The sequence below is a fragment of the Varanus komodoensis genome, unplaced genomic scaffold, assembly GCF_004798865.1.
Source record: "Varanus komodoensis strain SLA01 unplaced genomic scaffold, ASM479886v1 scaffold79, whole genome shotgun sequence".
Lineage (NCBI taxonomy): Eukaryota > Metazoa > Chordata > Lepidosauria > Squamata > Varanidae > Varanus > Varanus komodoensis.
In genome coordinates, this window is record NW_025336467.1 from 1,184,682 (window position 1) to 1,205,827 (window position 21,146).

A 21,146-nucleotide genomic window follows, 5' to 3' on the forward strand; every position below is an offset into this window, starting at 1 on the left:
CCTTTCTCTCTCTCTCTCTCTCTCTCTCTCTCTCTCTCTCTCTCTCCCTCCCTCCCTCCCTGCCTGCCTGCCTGCCTGCCTGCCTGCCTGCCTGCCTTGCAGCATTACCATTTTTCTGCTTGCAGCAAAGTCCTAAATAGTTCACATCCCCCTTCCATGCACAAACCTCAACCAGATGGGCTGCTGAATCTTATTCAGCACTAATGAGAGGACTTGTACCCTCTGCCTGAAGCCGGCTTAGGGGGCTCAAGGGATCTCTAGCTCCATCCTGCAACACCTCACCACTACTCCACACCACCAGCCCCTCTCCTTGCTGGTTCCTGAATCCTTTCCTCTTAACCCAAAGTCATTCTTCAGCTGGGCACATGCCACTTCCCTAATTCCTCTTAGAAATTCTCCTCAATAGTACAAACATGAGGGGAGCGTGCGAAATAGGACAGGGCCCATGTCTAAAATACGGAGGGCTCAGAACATGAGAAAACTATGCCTCTGCAGCGCAAATTAATGTGGATCAGGCTGAATTGATTAGAAAGTGCATTAAGCAGAACAGCTTCCTCTGGCGCGGAGTTTGAGTAACAGAAATGCTTTTTCTGTGCTCCTTCTCAATCTGCTTTCGTTCCTAGCTTGCCAGCTGCGCTGTGATGTGGGCATCCCCAGCAAGGACTGTACCAGCTGCACCTGTCCCAACCACACGCTCCTAGGCACCGTCAGGAGTGTGGGTGGGACAGCTCTTGCCGATGCCCAGATTTCTCTTGGTGACCGGACACAGGCCCTGCTGGCCCGAAGCAACCTCCGGGGGCAATTCACAGTCCGAGGTGTCTGTGTCAGAAACGGGACCAGCGTACGTGCAACCCACAAGCACTTTGCCCCGGGTAGTGCCTCTGCGGCCTCCAACAGCTCTTTGATTTCCACGGTGGAGATCGTGCTCCGTAGACCCGGTAAGAGTTGCGGGAGAGAGGGAGAATCCTGGAGAAACTTCTGCAGGTCTCACTTACTCATTTCAAGTACGGTGGTACCTCGGCTCGGGAACTTAATCCGTCCCAGGACTCTGGTCCTGAGCCAAATTGGTCGTGAGCCAAGTCCAATTTCCCCATAAGCGTCAATGTAAATGAGGTTAATCCTTTCTGTAACTATTTTTTTTAATCAGAAAAATGCGAAGCAAAGTGACAAAGAACAACAAAGATCGCAGCCCTCTCCCCACCCCCCCAGCACGACCGCGATCGTGCCCGTCATCCCTGCACGTGCCGGTCATCCCAGCACGCTGGGGGGGGGGGAGACGGGTGCAATCGCAGGCACACTTGGGGGGTGAGAGATGGGCGTAAACGTGGGCATGCTGGGGGGGGGCGGGCTCGGGGGGGCAGATGGGCACGATCCTGCTGGGCGGGGAGATGGCCAAGAATGCAGTTGTCCATGTGCAGGAAAGATGGGGACAATCACGGGCGCACTCCTGCAGGAAAGAGGGGCGCGATCTTGGCCATCTCCCTCCCCCCACCCACAGCAGGATCGTGGCCATCTCCCAGCTCAGCGGGGGTGGGGAGATGGCCGTGATCGCAGTCGCCACCCAATGTGGAGTTCGCAACCTGAGTCAAAATTTTAATGAAATTTTTGTTGGTTATGAACTGAGGCGTTTGTGAGCCGAGGTACTACTGTACTTTGGTCCTCTTAGTCAAAAAAAGCTCCTGGATAGTTTTCAGCCTTACAGTCTAAAAGGGCGTGGCATGCAAGGACAAACACATGGGGAGGGAAGAGGGGAAAAAAAGCATTTCAGTAGGGCTGGTAGAACAGCCCCACTCACCTTCAGATTTCCATCTTTTGTTCCGGAGGCTATAATATTTGATTTATTGGGCTCTTTTCTCAAAACAAAAGCATCTTAAAACAAATATTTTCCAGTTCTGGCTTTGTTGGCCCAGAGATATTTTCCTCTGTAGAAGGGCCGGGCTGAACTTATTTTGGCCCAAGAGCAAAATTCCATTTAAGAGAAACTCTTAGGAATTGTAACACAATGAGGCTGGTTCAGAAGGCAAGGGTGTGGGGCAAAAATATTAGAAATGCCAGTGGTTTTCTTTTTTAATTTCAAACCTTTATTGGTAGTACCTAAAGCTTGGGAGAGGTGCTCAAACACTTGGGCGAAGGGGGATCGGGCCTGTGAACGGGGAGTGAGAAAGAACTCTTTTGGCTAATGGGTGGTACAGAAATTAAGTAAATAAGGAGGCCTAGTAATCTTGGAGAACCTTGGAGGGTTCAGCCTGCAGGATTAGGTTCAGTGCTCCTGGGCAGGGTGTAAATGTTTTGAAAATCATCATGATACACATGTATTTGTTTTATTAAAACTCCGGCAGAGAAACCTTCCATGGTGGTCCATCCGGAATCCAAAGTGAGGACACTTGGGCAAAGAGTCAAGTTTTGTTGTGGTGCTCAAGGCATTCCTGCGCCAGAAAAATATTTCTGGTGAGTGATGGCGCACCGGATATTTGTAACCATGGCCCCATTTTCCAAAGCAAGGACAGGGACGCGTGACTACAGATGTAAGATTTAAAAGGAAGGCAAAGGAGAGATGGGAATTCCCCATTTTATCTTGCTATCTTAGCTCTGGCGTATAAAACTTAATGGCTATCGGTAAAACAAGTCCGTCAGCAAGCTTTCAAGGTTCTTGACCCGTTCCTGATTTTGATTTCTTAAGATATTTTCTTCTCTGTCCTTAAGCTGTGCTTTACTGCTCGCACGGAGCTCTGTCTCAGCCAAAAAGAAATGTTTCCTGCCAGAGCAGTTCTGCTGGACTTGCTTGGGCATCTGTCATCCTCCTTTGCACAATTTCTGATTCTGGACACACCAAAATCCTGCAAGTTCACTATCCAAAGGCCACTTTCAGTCCAAGCGCCAACCCAGTAAGGTAGGCCACTACCAGACCGCACAGAATATGCGGTCTCAGCGTTAGCCAGGGCTACCCAGACCTTACAGAATATGCTCAGGGCTTAAAAATAGGGGTGCAAGCCAGCACCGTCTATATTATATTTATATTTATATGCTGCCAAATAGTGAATAAGACTCTCTAGGCAGCGTACAACAGGAAAGAATGAGAAATATAGCACAAAACCTTAAAAGCCATCATAAAAATATAAATACATTGCTAATAATAATTTAACAGGATCATTCTAAATCATGGCAAAATGAGCCAGACAACCACAAATTTACTAATAATGTCAATAAAATTAAAAACATCTAAGATCAGTTCTTAAGATCCATTATTAGAACTATTAGAAAGGGTGCAGAAGAGAAATGTTTTTGTGTGGTGGCAAAATGAAAACAGAATGGGTGCTGAATGAACTTTTCTGGGGGCCTAGCCCCCTGATGCGAGGTGGCACCAAAAAGCATCTATCCATATTAATACCCTAAAGTGGAAACCTTAAACCAGGGGTCCTCATACTTTTTAAACAGGGGGGCAGTTCACTGTCCCTCAGACTGTTGGTGGGTGGACTATAGTTTGAAAAAAATATGAACGAATTCCTATGCACAGTGCACATTAAAAATTAATTAAAATTAAAAGAATTAATTAAAAAATTAAAAATGTCTGCTCTGCTCCCTTGGGCTGCAGCAGAAGCCCAGGATGAGGTGTGGAAGCGCATGTCCTTATTCAAGGGACAGAGCTACAACACAACCAAATGGAGTATTTTGCATAATGCAGCTGAGGACTGCGACTGGCATTTACGAAGAATGAAGCAAAAACACTAAGGACAAATACTGGTACTGCCACTCGTAGTATTTGAAGCAAGTCAGCCCAGAACAATTCCCACAATGCACAGTGGCTGCATTTGGATGCAGAGCTAATGACTGCCATATTTTAGTGCCACCTTGCCAAAACTGGTACTGCCCAGATGAGTTGGACTACAACTTCCATTGGCCATGCCGGCTGGGCATGATGGAAATTATAGTCCTCGCTGCCACCCCAGTTTCGAGGGAGGAAAGGCAGCTACAACTTGCTCGGAGAAGGCTGCAGCAGAGGCGAAGGAGCCCTGGCCTAGCTCCACCTCAGCCTGTCCGCCCCCGGGCTCAGCGAGGCGGCTGCAGCTTGGCCCACAGCCTGGGGACGTGGCTCACATAATTAAAAATAGATTTAAAAAGTTATATTTTTCTTACCTTCAATCCTTTTTTAGCATTTTCATCTCTCTCTCTCTTTTCCACCCTCCTCTCTTCTGTTTCCCGCTCCGTATTCCCACCCTGTACATGTGTGCAATGGTGGGAGAAGAGGCGCACGTGCAGTTGAGCTGTTACAATTTGGCACGTGTGCCAGCTCTGCTCAGTTTCAAAGAATGCCTGTGCTGGCTCAGAGCTTTTGGACTCGCTTGGAGATCGTTTTCCAAGCAAGTCCAAAAGCTCTGAGGTGAGCCGGATAAATGAGCATGGCAGGCCATATCCAGCCCACGGGCTGTAGTTTAAGGACCCATGCCTTAAACAGTAGTGTCAGAGTCTCTTTACTAATGTCGAGGATGAATTACCAGGACCCGCAGGAAGACTGAATCACCTTGAACCCTGGCGTTTGTATTGGCGAGGTCACCCAGGCTCCCTGCAGCGACTTACGACAGCACGCGCGCGCATAGTGCTCTCTGCCACCAACTATAAGCTTTCAGAGCATACACAGAGTGTTTATAGATTCTGAGTCACATGGGCCCAGCAGCTGGGTAGTTGATGACAAAATAGGGTGAAGGGAGTCAGAAGAAGGGGAGAGGCCTGCAGGAGGGCTCAACACAATGGCATTTGATTGCAGGAGATTAACACACCGACCACTGAGGCACAGGGGCTGTGCTGGGCCTTGGCATGCAAAGGAGGGTGATTGCAATGTTGTTAACCTGACCAGTTCTTACTGACTAGCAAAACAAGAGCCCTGGCAGCGCCTTGGGGAAGCCATGAGGTCCCTCTTCTTAAAGTAACAGCACATGCCAAACGGTAACCTGGCTTGCAATTGGGGTACTTCCTGAAAAAAAGGGGTGCAGGCATTTCATAACACAAAGGCACATAAGCAACCCCCTTTTTTGCCAGATTTTCCTTTAAAAGGAAGGCCTTGGACATGTCAACAAGGCTCAGGGATGGTAGATGTTCCATTTATTTACAGAAGAGAAAATCACACCTAAGGACAAACAGTTCTTTGGAGGAGAGCAACTAAGCCAACTAGTCTTTTCTGTGCATGGCACACCCACACCCCATATTTTCAGCAGGAGGGAACCTTGTAAACCAGCCGTCCCAAACAGATAAGGAAAAGAGCCAGCATAAAGCAGATGAAGGCCAAAAGCCAGGGATGAGGCAGGAACAGCAAAGCACCTATTGCGCCTCCCAGTTGTCCTTGATTTACACAAAGCCAGTTTCCAAATGAAAATGTGAAAGGTGTTCTTTTCTAATCCCCTTTTTAATAAGCTCACCATCTGCTATTTTGCAGGTATCACAACGGAACACTCCTGGACCGGAAAGCCTTCAAGTACAACAGCAGCTTAGTCCTACACAATTTGGAGGCCCAGCAGGCTGGAGAGTACCACTGCAAAGCTAGCAATGAGCACGGTGCCATCAAATCCTCCATTGCCCACTTGAGAGTGAGGGGTGAGTGGCACCTCAGACTCAATACGCTGCATGCTTTCCTGAATGGGACAAAGAGCAGTTTGGAGCAGAGATGTGCTTTTGATGGGCAGAAGGACAGGGCAGAGATAACGCACATCTTCCCAATGGCTGCCTCTCAGTGCTGGAATCCAGGCACAGTTTGCGGTCTCATTCTAAGATGACTCAAGAGATGTGAGATTGGGCCAGCAATGCGATGCGGCCGCCAAAGGGGCAAATGCTATTATGGGATGCATTAACAGAAGTATGACTTGCGAATCATGAGAAGTAGTAGTTCCTCTATACTCCACACTAGTCAGACCTCACCTGGAATCCTGGGTCCAGGTCTGGGCACCAAGATTTAAGAAAGATGCAGATAAATTAGAAAGGGTGCAGAGGAGGCCAGCAAAAATGATGCAGAGTTTGGAAATACTGCCCTGTGAGGAGAGACTGAGGGAACTGGGCATGTTCAGCCTTGAGAAGAGAAGACTGAGGGGGGACATGGTATCCTTCTTGAAGTCCCTCAAAGGCTGCCACAAAGAGGAAGGTCAAGATCTCTTCTGGCTGATGCCAGAGTGCGGCTCAAGGAATAATCAGCTCAACTTGCAACAACCCAGATTCAGGCTGGACAGCAGGAAAAGCTCCCTCACTGTCAGAGCAATACAAGAGTGGGACCAGCTGCCTGGAGAGGTGGGGGCTCTCCCACACTGGGGACATTCAAAGAAACTGGGCAGCCCTCTGAGTGGGGTGGTGTGACTTGGTGTCCTGAAACAGCAGGGAGCTGGACTTGATGGCCTTCATGGCCCCTTCCAACTCTACTATTCTATGATTCTATGATTTCTCATGTCTAGTTTAATTCACCTCTCCCATCTCTGCCTCCCCAAAATGCTGTAAGGAGACACCTATATGGGGAAGGTGTCATCCTGCTCTAACACCTGGTCAGTCCTGGTGGAAAGGCAATAGGACATGATCCTCAATGCTAAATGTTGAGCTCAGGTGCTTGTTAGGAGAGCCCCATAGTGACACCCCCAAGAACTCCAAAAAAGCTGATATCATGCAAAAAGGTGGTTGTAGCAGTTCTGGCTCCTCAGGAGTAGCAGTTGGATTTGGGAACTTCTCCTCCTGGAAAGCTTCTGCCACAGCACTTCCAGAATCTGGTCCTCCCAGTCCCTTCACTTTCTCCACTGTTGACCTTGATCCTGCGCAAACTGTCCGTCAGATGTCCCCTAAGGTTGGCTGGTTTTTCTCTTGTTCTAGACCCAGGAGTCGCAGACTGCGCAGCTCAGCCAGAGGAATACCTCATCAAACTCCCTGAAGAGTGTATCCAAGAGGAATCGGGGTCCTCCTTCTACAACGTGGGTCACTGCCCCAGTGCTCACTGTGCTGGGAACTTAGCCGATAAGCTGCAATGCCAAGACCACATGGAGCGCTGCTGCGGGATACTGCGCATGGAGGTGCGGAAGATCCGCTGCACAGGTTACGTTCTGCCCATCAAGGTGGTCACACAGTGCGGGTGCACCTCCTGCACCCAGCCCAAAATCTTAGTCCGGGGGAGAGCTTCTGCAGCGGATGACAACGAACCCCTGCGTTTCGGCGAGATCTACCTGGGTGCCCAGAAGTTGGGCTTCACTGGTTACACAGGTACTTTCACCATCGAGGTGCCTCCTGAGATGCAGAGACTTGTGGTCAAGTTTGTGGACAGGATGCAGAAGTTTGCAGACGCGGTCAAAGTCTTTCCTTTTGACCAACGTGGTGGAGCAGTCTACCAAGAAGTCAAACTCATTCGGAGGAAGAAGCCTGTTGACTTGGATCCAACAGAGACCAACATCATCCCGCTGGGAGAGGTAACAGGAGAGGTCCCCATAGGAGAGATCGTGATCCCACCAGGGTCTTTCTTCAAAACCACGGGACAGGTATACAACGGGACAGTCCAGGCCAGTATTACTTTTGTAGATCCCAGAGACCTGACCTTGGTGAATGCTGCTTCCAGCGACCTGAATTTCATCAATGAGGAAGGGGACCTCCTTCCTCTCCGGACCTATGGCATGTTTTCCGTGGACTTCTGGGAAGAAGAAACCCACCAAGGCTTAGAAACTGGGCGTCTGGAAATCAGGATGGATGCTGAGCTCATCACAATGCCAGAGCACATCGAGCAAATGAAGCTGTGGTCCCTGAACCCTGTGACGGGCCTTTGGGAGGAGGAAACATCCTTAAAGCTTGTGAAGGGCAGCCGTAAGAAGCGGGAAGAGAGAACCTTTCTGGTTGGCAACCTGGAGATCCGTGAGCGGCGCCTGTTCAACCTCGATGTCCCAGAGAACCGCCGTTGCTTTGTCAAGGTCCGAACTTACATCAATGAGAAGTTCAACCCCACTGAGCAGCTGGAGGGAGTGGTTGTGACCCTCATCAATCTGGAGCCCCGGCCTGGTTATCCGTCCAACCCTCAGGCGTGGGGTCGCTTCGATAGCGTTGTGACGGGCCCCAACGGCGCCTGCTTGCCTGCTTTCTGTGATGGCGAACGGGCCGACGCCTACACAGCCTATGTCACGGCAACCATGGGAGGGGAGGAGTTGGAGGCGGTGCCCTCCAGCCCGAAGCTGGACCCCCGTGCCGTGGGGGTTTCCCAGCCTTACCTCCACAAGCTGGGCTACCAACGGACGGACCACGAAGACCCTGCCCTCAAGAAGACAGCCTTCAAGATCAACCTCGCCCGGCCCAACCAGAACAACATTGACGAGACCAATGGGCCAATCTACCCCTACCGGAGCCTGAAGGACTGTGAGCAGGCCCCCACTTCAGCCAACCATTTCCGGTTCTACCGCGTGGAAGATGACAAATACGAGTATAATGTGGTGCCCTTTAAGGAGAGCGACCTGACCACCTGGATGCGGGACTACCTTTCCTGGTGGCCAAACCCACAAGAGTTCCGGGCCTGCTATATCAAGGTGAAAATCAACGGACCCCAAGAATTCTTGCTGCGGTCCCAAAACTGGGGTGGCAGCCATCCGAGGACTCGGGGACAACTCTACGGCCTCCGAGACTCCCGTAGCGTCCGAGACCTTGAAATAGATAATAGTTCAGCCGCCTGTGTTGAGTTCAAATGTAGCGGGAGGTTGTTTGACCAAGGGCAGGTAGACAGGACTTTAGTGTCCATCATCCCGCAGGGGAGCTGTCGTCGAACAGCAGTCAACAGCTACCTTCAGGAGTACCTGAGCCGTCACCCGCCCTTGGTCGAGAACAATGACACGTCGGCCTTCTCCATGTTGGCTCCAGTGGATCCACTGGGCCACAATTATGGCATCTACACAGTGACAGACCAGAATCCACGCCTGGCCAAGGAGATTGCCATCGGCCGGTGCTTTGATGGCACCTCGGATGGATTCTCACGGGAGATGAAGTCCAACAGGGGCACGGCCCTGACTTTCACCTGCCAGGAGAAGCCCGTGGGACGCAAGAGCTTCTTCCAGCGATTACTGGAATCTCCGGGACAGGCACTGACGGAGATCCGGCGGGAGATGAGTGGGAATGAACAACGACGGGGCCCGTCCCAAGTCATGTCTTACCCATCGGGGCCGCGGGCCATGCTTACCTCACAGGCCCGCCGGGCATCCAGCCGCCGAAGGAGGGTGGGCGCATCCCAACTGTGATGGAGAAATTCCTTGGTGCCCCAGCACCTTCTGCAGCTCCCTAATGGTATGAACATTGGTGGGGAATATCTCCTTGCGGCGTTTTTCATCTCCCCACCTCCAGGCATCTAAAACCTTCGGGACAAGAAGGCGCTATCTCCCAGTTCCCTGGCCTCTCCACATATACCAGGGGTGCCGAATCACAGGTTCTCAGTAGTCCCACTCCCTTCCCCTGCCTTCCCCTGCACCTGCCTTCCAGGTGCCTCCCAGCTTCTGTGCAGAAGCATCTCGGCCACCGTTGTAAAAGGCTGAGATGCTTCTCTTAAGACTCAGTCTCAGCAGTCAGAGCTTGAATTTAAAATGTGCTGGTATTTTCGGCACATCCTTTTTTACCTGGACCCCCCCCCCCCCACCACCACTGGGAAACAACCCCCCAGAGTTTCTCTGAAAAGGAATTTGGCCCCTGGGCTGAAAGAGAAGCTACAGCTGAACACCGTCCCCTTGCCCTTCCTTGTAATTTCTCTCCCATATTAGGTAGATCCTTCTATAATCTCATACTGCTCCATCACTGAACCACCTGTCTTCTTCTTTCCCTTTCCAGGGAACAAATTCTTTCACCCACCGCATTGCATTTTTGGTTCCCTGGTTCATTCTACCCTGCCTTTGCTCCCCTTAAATTCTGGCTTATCTAGAATTGGTATATAAAACCCATTCCAGATTTGGAGTATGCATTGGTTCATCGATTCCCCACACCAGCACCTTCACCCTCCTGCTCCTGTCTACATTATCAGTGTGTAGATGTGCAGAGCAGCAAGATGTTATAATTTTAAAATTATATTATTTTATAACAGGATTGCATCAAGCTTCTGTTTATCGGGCGTGCTACTGGTGTGTACTTGGGCTGCTGGAAGCTGGTAAAACACAACTCGAAATAATCACTTGCAGCAAAGTGTGTTTTTTTGCAGTGGTTCACCTGTGTACGTCTGCATTGGTGATGGTGGAGAAGGAACTGTGAAGGAAATAAAAGAAGTTTGCACATGGGCAATGGTGCACCCTGTATAACGTTTGGAAATCAGAAATGAAAAAAGATGAAATGAAATCAGAAAAAAAAGCAACTGGGTCCTGCTAAAATGATAATGGGCAATTCAGAATGCCAAATTTCAGGAAGAAATTGAATGTAGGAAAATATAGGAAGATAAAACATGCACATAGAAAATTCGAAATTGGGGTACATGTTTATTGGGGGGGGGTGCACTGAGAGTGTTATTATTTGCTGATTGTTCTTCCACATATAGAACTGAAATAATATTGTGGGTGTGGAGGGTGGTGTTTGGGATTTGCATGTAGAAATTATCCCTTGCAAATCTGTCTGTTTGGATTTTACAAAGGAAAATCCCAATTTCAAAATATGTGTGTTTTGAGTTTTATGTTCCTGAGGGTGAAGATAGTCAAACCAGATCTGCAGAGTCTGCTCTGGAAATTCTATCAGCCTGATTTAAAACTGTTTCTCTGTAGCATCTTTCTCTGGAGTTATAAAACCCAGCGACAAGCTAGAGATTCTGCAAATTTGGTGTTACAGGTCTACCCCACAAATATCACCAAGAAACCTCTCCCTACTAGAAGACTGAAAGAAGTTTTGCTCTAAGTTTCTTTTTAAATTTTAATTTAATGGATGCATGCCCAGTTCCCCACAGTGTCCAACTTCTTCAGCTTATTTTCACATGCACAGAAAATGAAATTGATGCTATTATTTTTATAATATTATCATATATTATTATATTATTATTATTTCCAGGTTATTTTTCTGTGATGCTTTGTGGATTTGCACACACGGGCCCCACATTGAACACATTTATAAAACATCACAGGAAAAGTGTCTTCATCTAGTTCATTTTACACTCATATCCAGAATGGCTTTTTTACTGTCTTATCTGGAATGCACAAGTGCATTTCAATCATTCGTGGTATAGATATGAGGATTTCCCCATTTCCTAATATTTCTGAATTTTCATATTGGCATCTATTTCCCCGCCCTTTTATTATGCTTTTGTTGCCCTGTTCCACTGCTGCACTAGTGAGCATGTGGTCCTGCATGAGTAAAACCCCTGAGGCACATGGGTTTTGTAATCCCTTCCCCTGTTAGAACAGGATCTTGCTGTGAATGCTTATCTCCCCCACCCCCCTTGCCCCTGTGCATGGGAAGTGCTGGAGCTATTTGGTGGTGGCCCCGGAGAAGTTTGGAGGGGGAAAATTTTGGAAGTTTCCCAATTGCAGTAGCGTAATTCCAACAGTGTCAACAAGGGAGAAGTCGGAGCTGCAGTGGAATCCAAGTCATAGCCACACATTTGCTCACTGTTTTTCAGAATTCAACCTTTCCAAAAATATCTGCAATTTTAAAGAAGAGCCTAAACAGTCAACAGAGTCAGAGTCCCAGGACCACGTCATAAGCCGTTATTGGTGAATGGCTAAATGCTTAAAAGACTCAAGGCCCAGGATGAAAATCAGCATAAAATGTTCTTATGCTAATTTGTATCTCTACACGAATAGGATTCATTTAAATGTTTTGAAATTTATTTATATTTATTTATATTGTGATTTATATCCTGCCTTTTTCCTACAAAGGGCTCAAGGCAGCTTACATCATTCTCCTCCTCCATCTTATCCCCACAACAACAACCCTGTGAGGTAGGTTGGACTGAGAGTCTGTGACTGGCCCAAAGCCACCCAGTTGGCTCCATAGCTGAGTGGGGACTAGAACCCAGATCGCCTGAGTCCCAGTCCCATGCTCTTAACCACTACACCACACTGGCTCTAGGGTATGACTGGGGGGTATTTAATTTGACAGAATGCTGGACAGGTAATCCCATCCATGTTATATCAGATAACCTATAGCCTGTAATTAATTTGCATCAAACTCCCAGATTATTCTAATTCAGTAAATTCTCTTTGTTGCAATGAGAACGGGTGGGAAAATGCAGAAGACACACAGAAGCTGGTAACTTTCATTATGGCCCTTTTCATGCCCCACCTGAAGAATTAAGTGGCAGAGGAATACCACGATTGATATTCAGAGTTCTGGGGGAAAGATTCAGGGCTCTGATAAATACATTTCGGATCTTTGGGGTACACCCTCTCAGGCTGGCGAATGATAGTTTTTGTGCCTGGAATGATGGTGCAGCTGATTCTAAGTGCCACAGGCTGTAAGATAATTTTTCTTGCTTGGCCATGCTGTCTTGGAAACTGGGAAGAGGAACAGGGGAGCACAGGATGAGGAGGGGGTGTCTGCTGGGGTGATGAGTATCCTCTATGTTGTGTTTGTGTTTGTGTGTGTGGCAAAATATGCAGTGGCATTTTCCCCAGTGTAAAGTGTCCTATGCTTGTACGCTTAATTTCTTTGTTTTTCTCAATGGGCTGGGTCCAGGATCTGTGTGTCTCAGGAGGTTAATTTGGTGGTGGGGAATTGGGAGGACTCTTCTCCCCACTGTGACCCCCCCCTGCTCACCCCAGTCAACAAGGGCAGCTGGCCCCATGGAGCATTTCAGGGGTCCGGAAGGGCTGCCATGGGGAAGGGAGGGTGAAAACGCCACTTTGCCAGCACATTCGGATCAGTGGATTCGAATCTGGATTGTAGCGCTGGACCTGCTCCTGTCCCAGACCTGGCCTGGAAGTAGAGGAAAGCCGTTCCAGTTCTTCAGATCAGGGAAGCTAAAAATAAGTGACAATTCTGGGCAGCAGAGGAGAAGGGAAGCAGGACATCTGTGGAAGAACATCCAGGGAGTGTGAGCAGAAGAGTTTGGTCTTTCAATCCAAGGAGGAGTTCTGGGCATAAAGGGAAAATGGGCTGGCCGGGGGACTTGTGGCTGGCCGGGAACGTGACGGAGCTCCTTGTAAAACAGGAGTGCACAAAATCAGGGCTGTGGGCCAGGTCAAGGCCATCCTGACATTCTCTTTAACCGGAGTCAATGAGGACGAAACTCAAGACTTCCTGCATGGCAAGCAGGTGCTTTACCTGTGAGCCACACCCCTCATCCTCTTCCTTACAGGGGCCTCCAGAAAGTGATCTGGAAAATCTACCTGCATGCACAAGATTTGACCTAGCAGGTCTATTCCAGCTTCAGGGCTGAATTTCACTTTTGGATTTGGGTGGTGCATTCCAGGGGTGGGTGGAGCCAGAGGCAAAGGGGGCCAAAATTACCAGCATTCCATAGCTTGGACCTCTTTCTGCCTGTCCCTTAGCCTTAGAATGGAGAGCAACAGCAAGAGATGAGAGGCCAGTGACACGGGGATGCAGAGAGAAGAGCAATATTTAAACATGAGGATGTGTGAGGAGGTGGGGGATCATGGGGGTCTGTAACCTGATCTGATGCAGGCTGTGCAGAGGAAAGATATTATTATTATTATTATTATTATTATTATTATTATTATTATTAATAACATTTCTGGTCTCCTCCAAGCAGAACGGCTACTTCTGTGCTGAGAATGACTCTGGAGGAAAGCCAGCGAGACCCATTCTCTGGGGATAAACCTGACTTCCCCACCTGGTCTAGTATTCCCAGCATCTCCCAGCCAGCTTGGGGGCAGCTAGGATAAATGCTTTGCAGGCAGCAAGAAGACCGGGACTTGCAGGCTTATGTTTGTCCTGAGACCTGTGGCCGTAGGAATGGACACAGTCCCCAGGGAGCGCTCCTCCTGGCCCAGCTGAGCTTCTCCTGAGGTCAGTTTTACAAGTGACCTTGTGGCTTGGCTGCAGCCACCTCTCCCCCTCAGTTTGTTCTTTGGCTCCAGATCTGATGATGAGTAACGCAGGCCCTGAAAAATGCTTCAGCTGCTTGTCATTATTGCTTTCACCTTCCCAAAGATCATAAAAAGGAGGAAAGCACTCAGCAACCACCCCTTCCATTCCCCCTTCCCCTTCCCCACCGCGCTCGCCAAATGGTTTGCTCTGGTTTGCTCTTGCCCATGGATGAAGCCCAAGACAAATGTACAAGAACTTAGCTGCGGCTCTTGCTCTCCTCAGCTGCCTTTCCGGGTGCCACTGAAGTGCTCCCGGACACCCCAGCACAGCTCACGTTGGCTGGGCTACTCAAGCTGGAAGGAGAGAAATTTCCTCCTGTTCTCTGCAGACGGGAATGTCAGGAAAATAGGGAAGAGACTGGGGGAGCGGGGAGGGCCCTGGGAAGCAGCAAGGGGAGTTGGGGCTGCATCACTAGGAAAGGGCTCCCGTTTCATAGAAGCATAGAACCATAGAATAGTAGAGTTGGAGGGGGCCAGGAAGGCCATCCAGTCCAACCCCCTGCTGCTGCAGGACACCAAGCTATACCACCCCACTCTGGCAGCTGCCCAGTTTGGCCTTGAATGTCTCCAGTGTGAGAGAGCACAGAATCTTTCTAGGCAGCTGGTTCCATTTAAAACTATCTTTAATGACATAACCATTTATAATGGCCTGCCCTAAGCTGCTGTTCTTCTGATATGTTGGACTACACCTCTCATCACTCCCGGCAAGCACAGAATCAAGGAATCACAGAATAGTAGAGTTGGAAGGGGCCAGGAAGGTCATCCAGTCCAACCCCTGCTGCTGCAGGACACCAAGCTATACCATCCCATTCTGGCAGCTGCCCAGTTTGGCCTTGGATGTCTCCAGTGTGAGAGAGCCCACAACCTTTCTAGGCAGGTGGTTCCATTTAAAACTCTCTTTAATGACATAACCATTCATAATGGCCTTCCCTGAGCTGCTGTTGTTCTGATAAGTTGGACTACACCTCTCATCATTCCCAGCAAGCATACAATCATAGAGCCATGGAACAGTAGAGTTGGAAGGGGCCATGAAGGTCATCCAGTCCAACCCCTGCTGCTGCAGGACACCAAGCTATACCGTTCCATTCTGGTAGCTGCCCAGTTTGGCCTTGAATGTCTCCAGTGTGAGAGAGCACAGAATCTTTCTAGGCAGCTGGTTCCATTTAAAACTATCTTTAATGACATAACCATTTATAATGGCCTGCCCTAAGCTGCTTTTCTTCTGATATGTTGGACTACACCTCTCATCACTCCCAGCAAGCACAGAATCATAGAGCCATGGAACAGTAGAGTTGGAAGGGGCCATGAAGGCCATCAAATCCATCCCCCTGCTATTGCAGGACACCATGTGCCACCAACCCAATCAGAAGGCTGTCCATTTTCTTTTGAATGTTCCTAAAATGCGAAGCTCAGAGGCCCAGTCAGGCCAGCCTGAGAGGCACAGCTGGCTCCTTTGGATTGCCCAGCTCATCCCCCTTCATCTGGGGAATGGGTTGGACCAGGACATTAGGCTGGAATGACAGAACCAACCCGGGTGAGCAAAGCGGCAATCACAGAACCACAGAACAGTAGAGTTGGAAGGGGCCAGGAAGGCCATCCAGCCCACCCCCTGCTGTTGCAGGGCAGCCGTTCACACCCTCCCACTCAGATGGCCATTCAATTTCTCCCTGAATGCCTCCAGTGTGGGAGAGCCCCCACCTCCCCAGGCAGCTGGCTCCACTGCCCCATTGCTCTGACAGTGAGGACATTTTCCTGACGTCCAGCCTGAATCTGGCTTGCTGCAGCTTGAACTGATTATTCCGTGTCCTGCACTCTGGCACCAGCAAGCCCTTCCCAATGCACACATGCATGACATGTGCAGAATCTCTGCCCAGAAGGCTAACTCTGGCCTGCGCAGAGCCCCAACATGGCTTTCAGGGGAGGGAGCCAACTGGGGGTTGGGAAGGTCAGGTTTCCTGGGCTCACCGCCTGACCCCCAGCCCAAGTTGTCAGAGCCCTCCGTCCAGGGTGAGAGCACCCAGCCTTTGTTGGGTGCGCACAAGGCACAGAACTTCCCCCGCCAAGGGCGAGCCCCCTTCGCTCTGGGAGTGTTTGCAGACCTCCTCTCGGCTCGGCTCCCCTTCCAAGCCAGGGCCGTGCACACGAGGAAGTCCATGGTGCTGGAGCGATGGATTCTGCCGAGGCTCATCCCAGTCTCAGCCCCCTTTGCCTTGGGCCCAGGACCGGAACATTCCCCACAGTGTTTGCAGGATTGGTCCCAGACCCTGCTGGAACTCTCAGGCTCCTGAGCAGCACCAGCTGCAGCCCTGGGCAGAGCTACATAAGAACAGCTTTTCCCTCTGCCCTTGCACCTCGGCGCAGCTGGATCCTCTCCGCCTTGCTGTATGGCCTGCTAGCTGCAGTTCAGCTCCTGTTCCTTGAGCCTCTGAGTCCTGCCTTGTCTGGCTGAATCCTGCCATGCCATGTTGCCTCGCCCCACCCTGCTTTCTCCTTCTTCCTAGCCCTGTTTGCCACACCGTCACTGGTCTTCAGCCCCGCTGGTTACCCTGTGCCAAGCCGCCCGGCAGTGTGCTGTTTGTCTTCCTGGTTCTCGACTCTTGGCTTGGTCTGGGCTGGACGCATTCAGCTAGTTCCTGACCTCAGCCTGTACCTTGGCGTCTGAATTCATTTTAGGGCTTTGGACAATGCTTGCGCTTGGCCCTGCCTTGAGTTCTGTCACCTCGAACTGGTGTCTCTGTTGCGACTCCTGTAGCCCATGCCCCAAGAGGGAAAACTAAGGAGAGGTATAATAGCAGACAATCTTTCTGTGGCAGCTCCTCAGTTAGCTGAGCAAATTTGACCTCCATTGCTCCAAGGGGCAGGATCAAAACTGATGCATGAAAAGAGCCAGAGAGCAACTTTTGCCAGTGTCCAAATGGTACGGGCAGCTCAGCTTGATCTTTGGCATCACCTAGATTTTACAGGGAAAGTGGAACACGTAACACTGGTGCTTCCTAAGGAATAGTCATTCCATAAAAATGAATTACAGAGAAGATTTCATTTAGGATTGGCTGGCATGGTCAGCCTTCTGTTTGTCCAAGCTGACGCGACCTGTGTTGATTCAGGGTGGTGTTTAATTCATGAAGCAATGCATTTCATAACATGGATTATTTTCATGTTAAAAGTACAGCATTGTGGAAAACTTTCCTCCATCCATTATTGCAAACACTAGAGGAATTTTAGAGGCAAATTCTTGTATTCATAAAGGGAACGCATTAATGTCATGTTAAAATAGTGACAGAGTACACATCCTCTCTCATGCCAGTGAATTCCAGCCGCTCTGGCCAAAGCGTGACACTAAAGCTCCTTTTGAGCCACCTCTGGACAAACAATCAAACAAGGGAAAACAAAGAACTCCTTCAACTCAAAATGAGCTGTGAAAAGTCGAACCTGATCCGTCTTCCTTCTTGCCCAGGAGGAAGAGACTTGTGTGCTCGTGTGTGCATTTTATAGCTTGCGTCTTGGCCCGTGTTGCTGGAACTTGAAGCCCTTGGTGGAAGACGGCAAATAAAAATTCACATCCCTTTGAAACCCCTCTGATCTCAGAAATTCCAGTGGACAGCTCTAAGCTCAAGGGCTGGTGTTTTCAGCATGATTCACAGGCGCATGGAGTCAGAAGGGTCTTTAGGCCTAGTCCAACCCCCTGCTCAGTCCAGGAATCGAGTCTAAACCTCCTCTAACAGACAGCTTTCCAGTCACTGCTGAAACATCTCTAGGGACAGAGAGTATGCCACCTTGCAAGGCAGTTGGGTCTATTTGTGTCAAGGGGCAGGTCTGGAATTGGCCATGAGCACCCTCACAAAATGCCTGCCATGGGAGTGGGCTCTCTTCTCCCTTAAAACAACTGCTCCTGTTGGCTGCAGGAGGTGGCAAAAGCTCAGGATTTCCCAAACGGCAAAACTGATGAGACTGCAAGAACAGTAATTAGAGTTGCAAGGCCAAGTCTCCTGACCCCAAATAAAGGGGGTGGCGCTTTGCTTAGCAGCGTACTGGCTTCTGAGTTGTTCAAAAATTTCGTAAGAAATAAGATTAGATTTGGGAGAGCTAAAAAACTTGGAATGCATCCACAGACGCTTCCATAGGCAATAAGCTGGAGATTACGCGCGTTCTCAAAACCTATGTCAAGGTCAGCCACTTGAACTCCGATCCTTTTCACATCTTGGTCACTTTTTGGTTTGCAAGACCATTTCACAGAAGCAACAGTAGCAGTAAGAGCTCAACAGAACTTGAAATACTTTTCAGCAAAGATTCCTGCTTCTGAAACTTAACAGATTGTGTGTCCTGCCGGAGCTCAACAGAGAAAAGCCAGACTGTGAGCAAATTCCATTCACAGTTGGTTTTTAGATGTTCTTTTCAAGATATGTATAAATCAGGTCCTTGACTTGTGCTTGGAACCTCTGGAGTATAATCTTCTAACCGCAAGGCTGGTTTGGGGAAGAAGAGCCATTCTCAAATTCTTTTCAAGATTCTTCAGCCTCTTAAATCATGGTAATATTTGTACAATATTGGTGACGGGGTGGCTGAAAACTCTTCATGACAACAAGCTACGGATTCTAAAAGGGTAGATTTGCTTGTGAAATGTTCTCCAGCTGTTGATAACGAAGTGGAGGCTAGTCAAAGTTTTTTTTTTTTTTTGGATGTGTAGGTGGGAAAGCTAAGGGTTTTATGTGCTTTTTTCGGAGTGCTTTTGGTGTTGGTTTCCTTGCTAATAATAACAATGCGTATTTGCAGGAAACTCAAGGTGGAATTGTAGAGCTCAAGAGCTCGTGTATCTGACTTTCCTCCAATATTCCTGGCCACTGACCAGTATTGGAGGGTGTCGATTTGCATAGTGTTTTGAGCCTGGCTCTCCCCTTCTTGCCTGTAAGCTCCAAACCGCTCCTTGCAGCAACAAGACCAAAGACCGTTTAGTAGGCTGGATTGGAAGCCTCTGTGCATGCTAAGAATGATTGTTGAGCCTAGGCTCTAAATGATACTAGGCACTTCTCTGTAAAACCCTTCTCCATGCTCATGGTGGCAGGACCCACCCAGGCCCTCTAACTGGGCAGCTCATTTCTCCCAACGCCTCATCTATGGGTTGGAGACCGAGCAGAGCAACAGAGCTCCTGATCCTCCTCTCTGAGCCCCTCTGGTCCCTTCCAGGGCATTCCCTCTCCTCTGCTCAGCTGGGGAACTGGTGGGCAGAGACCTTGAAAACTCTTCAGGGGCTTGGGCTTGGTCTCCACTGCCTCAGGTCACCTCCTTTGGTCCCTGACCCTGGGATACCCTGCCTTAGCCAGCACTGCAGCAACAGCTGGATTTATTGCCTTCACTTTTGGATGGCCCTTAAATTTCCTGCAATGCCAAAGCAGTGTTAGAAAAGCCAGCTGTTGTAACACAATGCTTTCTTGCTGTAACTTGCTGGGAAAACCGTACAGACCTTTTCTGGCACCCACTGGACCATCGCTGTGGCCCATGTCATGGACCGAAGGTCTCTGGTCCCATGTAGCTGCAGCCATAGTTATGGGGTTGCTGAAAGCAGCTCTTGATTCCGTCTCCCTTGTGCTTAATTCTGTAGATCAATTAATCACTGAAGTCCTTACATGTCTGAGGCTGCAGATCAGTTAGTAAATTAGAAGCCAAATTAAGACACCTAGACGCTTGGAAAGTAACACCTAGCAGAACTGCAAATGCCAAGGGCACATGGTTATCAGAAAACCTTCACTAACTCCAACTACAAGCTAGGTCAGAGAGACATCTCGCAAGGTCACAAATGTCATAAGACCTAATTCGCAGAATATACCTGCAAAACACCTAGCCTTAAGACCCCAGTAATGACTCTACAGGTGCGTGGGAAGCCCGGATTGGCTGATCTTGGAACTGGAGATCATCTGGACATGCGTGGTTGGAGCTGCTTCTCAGTCTGTGATCTATAAAGAACATGCCCAATCCTTCGCCTTTTGTCAGCTTCACACTGCTGACCTGTTCTGCACACAGCAGAAGCGGTTGAAGGCTCTACTGGGTGCTCCTTTCTCTTTTTCCCAATAGTTGCAACCTTCAAGGGAAAAGACCAAGGCTATTCTGAAAACAGTTCCTTCTGGACAGCCAACAGGGACACCCAGACAACTCCAGATTGCACAGCGCGCTCCGTGCATCAATACCCCAGATCTTCTGTACTTTCTCCTGCACCTGTACTTTCTCCTGCACTTTCTCCTGGGCACCTCAATCAACAGGAGCCAACCCCAGAAAGACCCTGTCTGGCTTGAATGGGATGCCAGTTGAAATAGGGTAAGTGAATTCTTATTTCTCCAAGTAAAAATTTCCCTGATTCCGTGGCATTTCCAACACCCCTTCTAGCTTGACTGGAACCCAGTGCGAGGGGCAGCCCAGGACTGCTGGTACTTCCGTTGCAAGTGGGCTTTCGAAAAGAGCTAGATATCCCTGTAGCTTTGGAAAGTGGAGCATCTAAGTCTTTAAAGCAAGTGTCTCCCTGCAGTGATGATGGGAATGAGTGGATCTGCTGACAGCTTTCTGTGAGAATAGCTGGATGACTTTTGGGGTGGGGTGGCCAGTGGAAGGGTTCTTTATCCATTTAAACTATTTCTGTGCTGCCCAATAGTGCCACAGTTGCGGAATATGGAGTTAATACAAGCTGTGCTTACTGCTTATTGTCCTGACACAAGATGGTCACTGGGATTAGTAGCCATATAGAGATAATTGGCAGGAGATTACACTGGAAAAACTACCTTGGTGGCACAGATGTTCTAAATTGTTTTAAATTCCTGTAAGCCATCCTGAGATATTTATAGAAAGGATGGCATACAAAAGCTTTTAATAAATAAATTAATAAACAAACAAACATGTAAGGAGCAGATTTGTAAGGCAATGGGGCTGAGTAGAGGGTGGAAGCTGCTTTGGACAAGGAAGGCATGGAGTCCCCCAGTTATGCCCTGAGTCAGGCTCTGGGTTCTTTACACCCCAATGTATATTAGACCCCCCCTCCCCCAGGTAAGAATCCCTGAGGGCAGTGCCAGGACCCTCTGTGGGACTGGCACATCTGGAACAGAGACTGGTGGCACGAGGGCTCCCAGGGCATTGGCCCCGATGCATCAAGGTCAGGAAGACCCTCCG

At 49.2% G+C, this 21,146-nt stretch overlaps 1 protein-coding gene across 1 annotated transcript in view; it reads left to right on the top strand.

Moving 5' to 3' along the window:
- CILP2 (cartilage intermediate layer protein 2) overlaps positions 1 to 9,224 on the top strand; it is a 23,782-nt gene extending 14,558 nt beyond the window's left edge. The window contains exons 5-8 of the mRNA XM_044453434.1: positions 624 to 938; positions 2,340 to 2,448; positions 5,429 to 5,586; positions 6,838 to 9,224. Of these exons, the coding sequence (XP_044309369.1) occupies positions 624 to 938; positions 2,340 to 2,448; positions 5,429 to 5,586; positions 6,838 to 9,224 (2,969 nt within the window). The remainder of the gene's footprint in view (positions 1 to 623; positions 939 to 2,339; positions 2,449 to 5,428; positions 5,587 to 6,837) is intronic.
- The last annotated feature ends 11,922 nt before the right edge of the window (positions 9,225 to 21,146 follow it).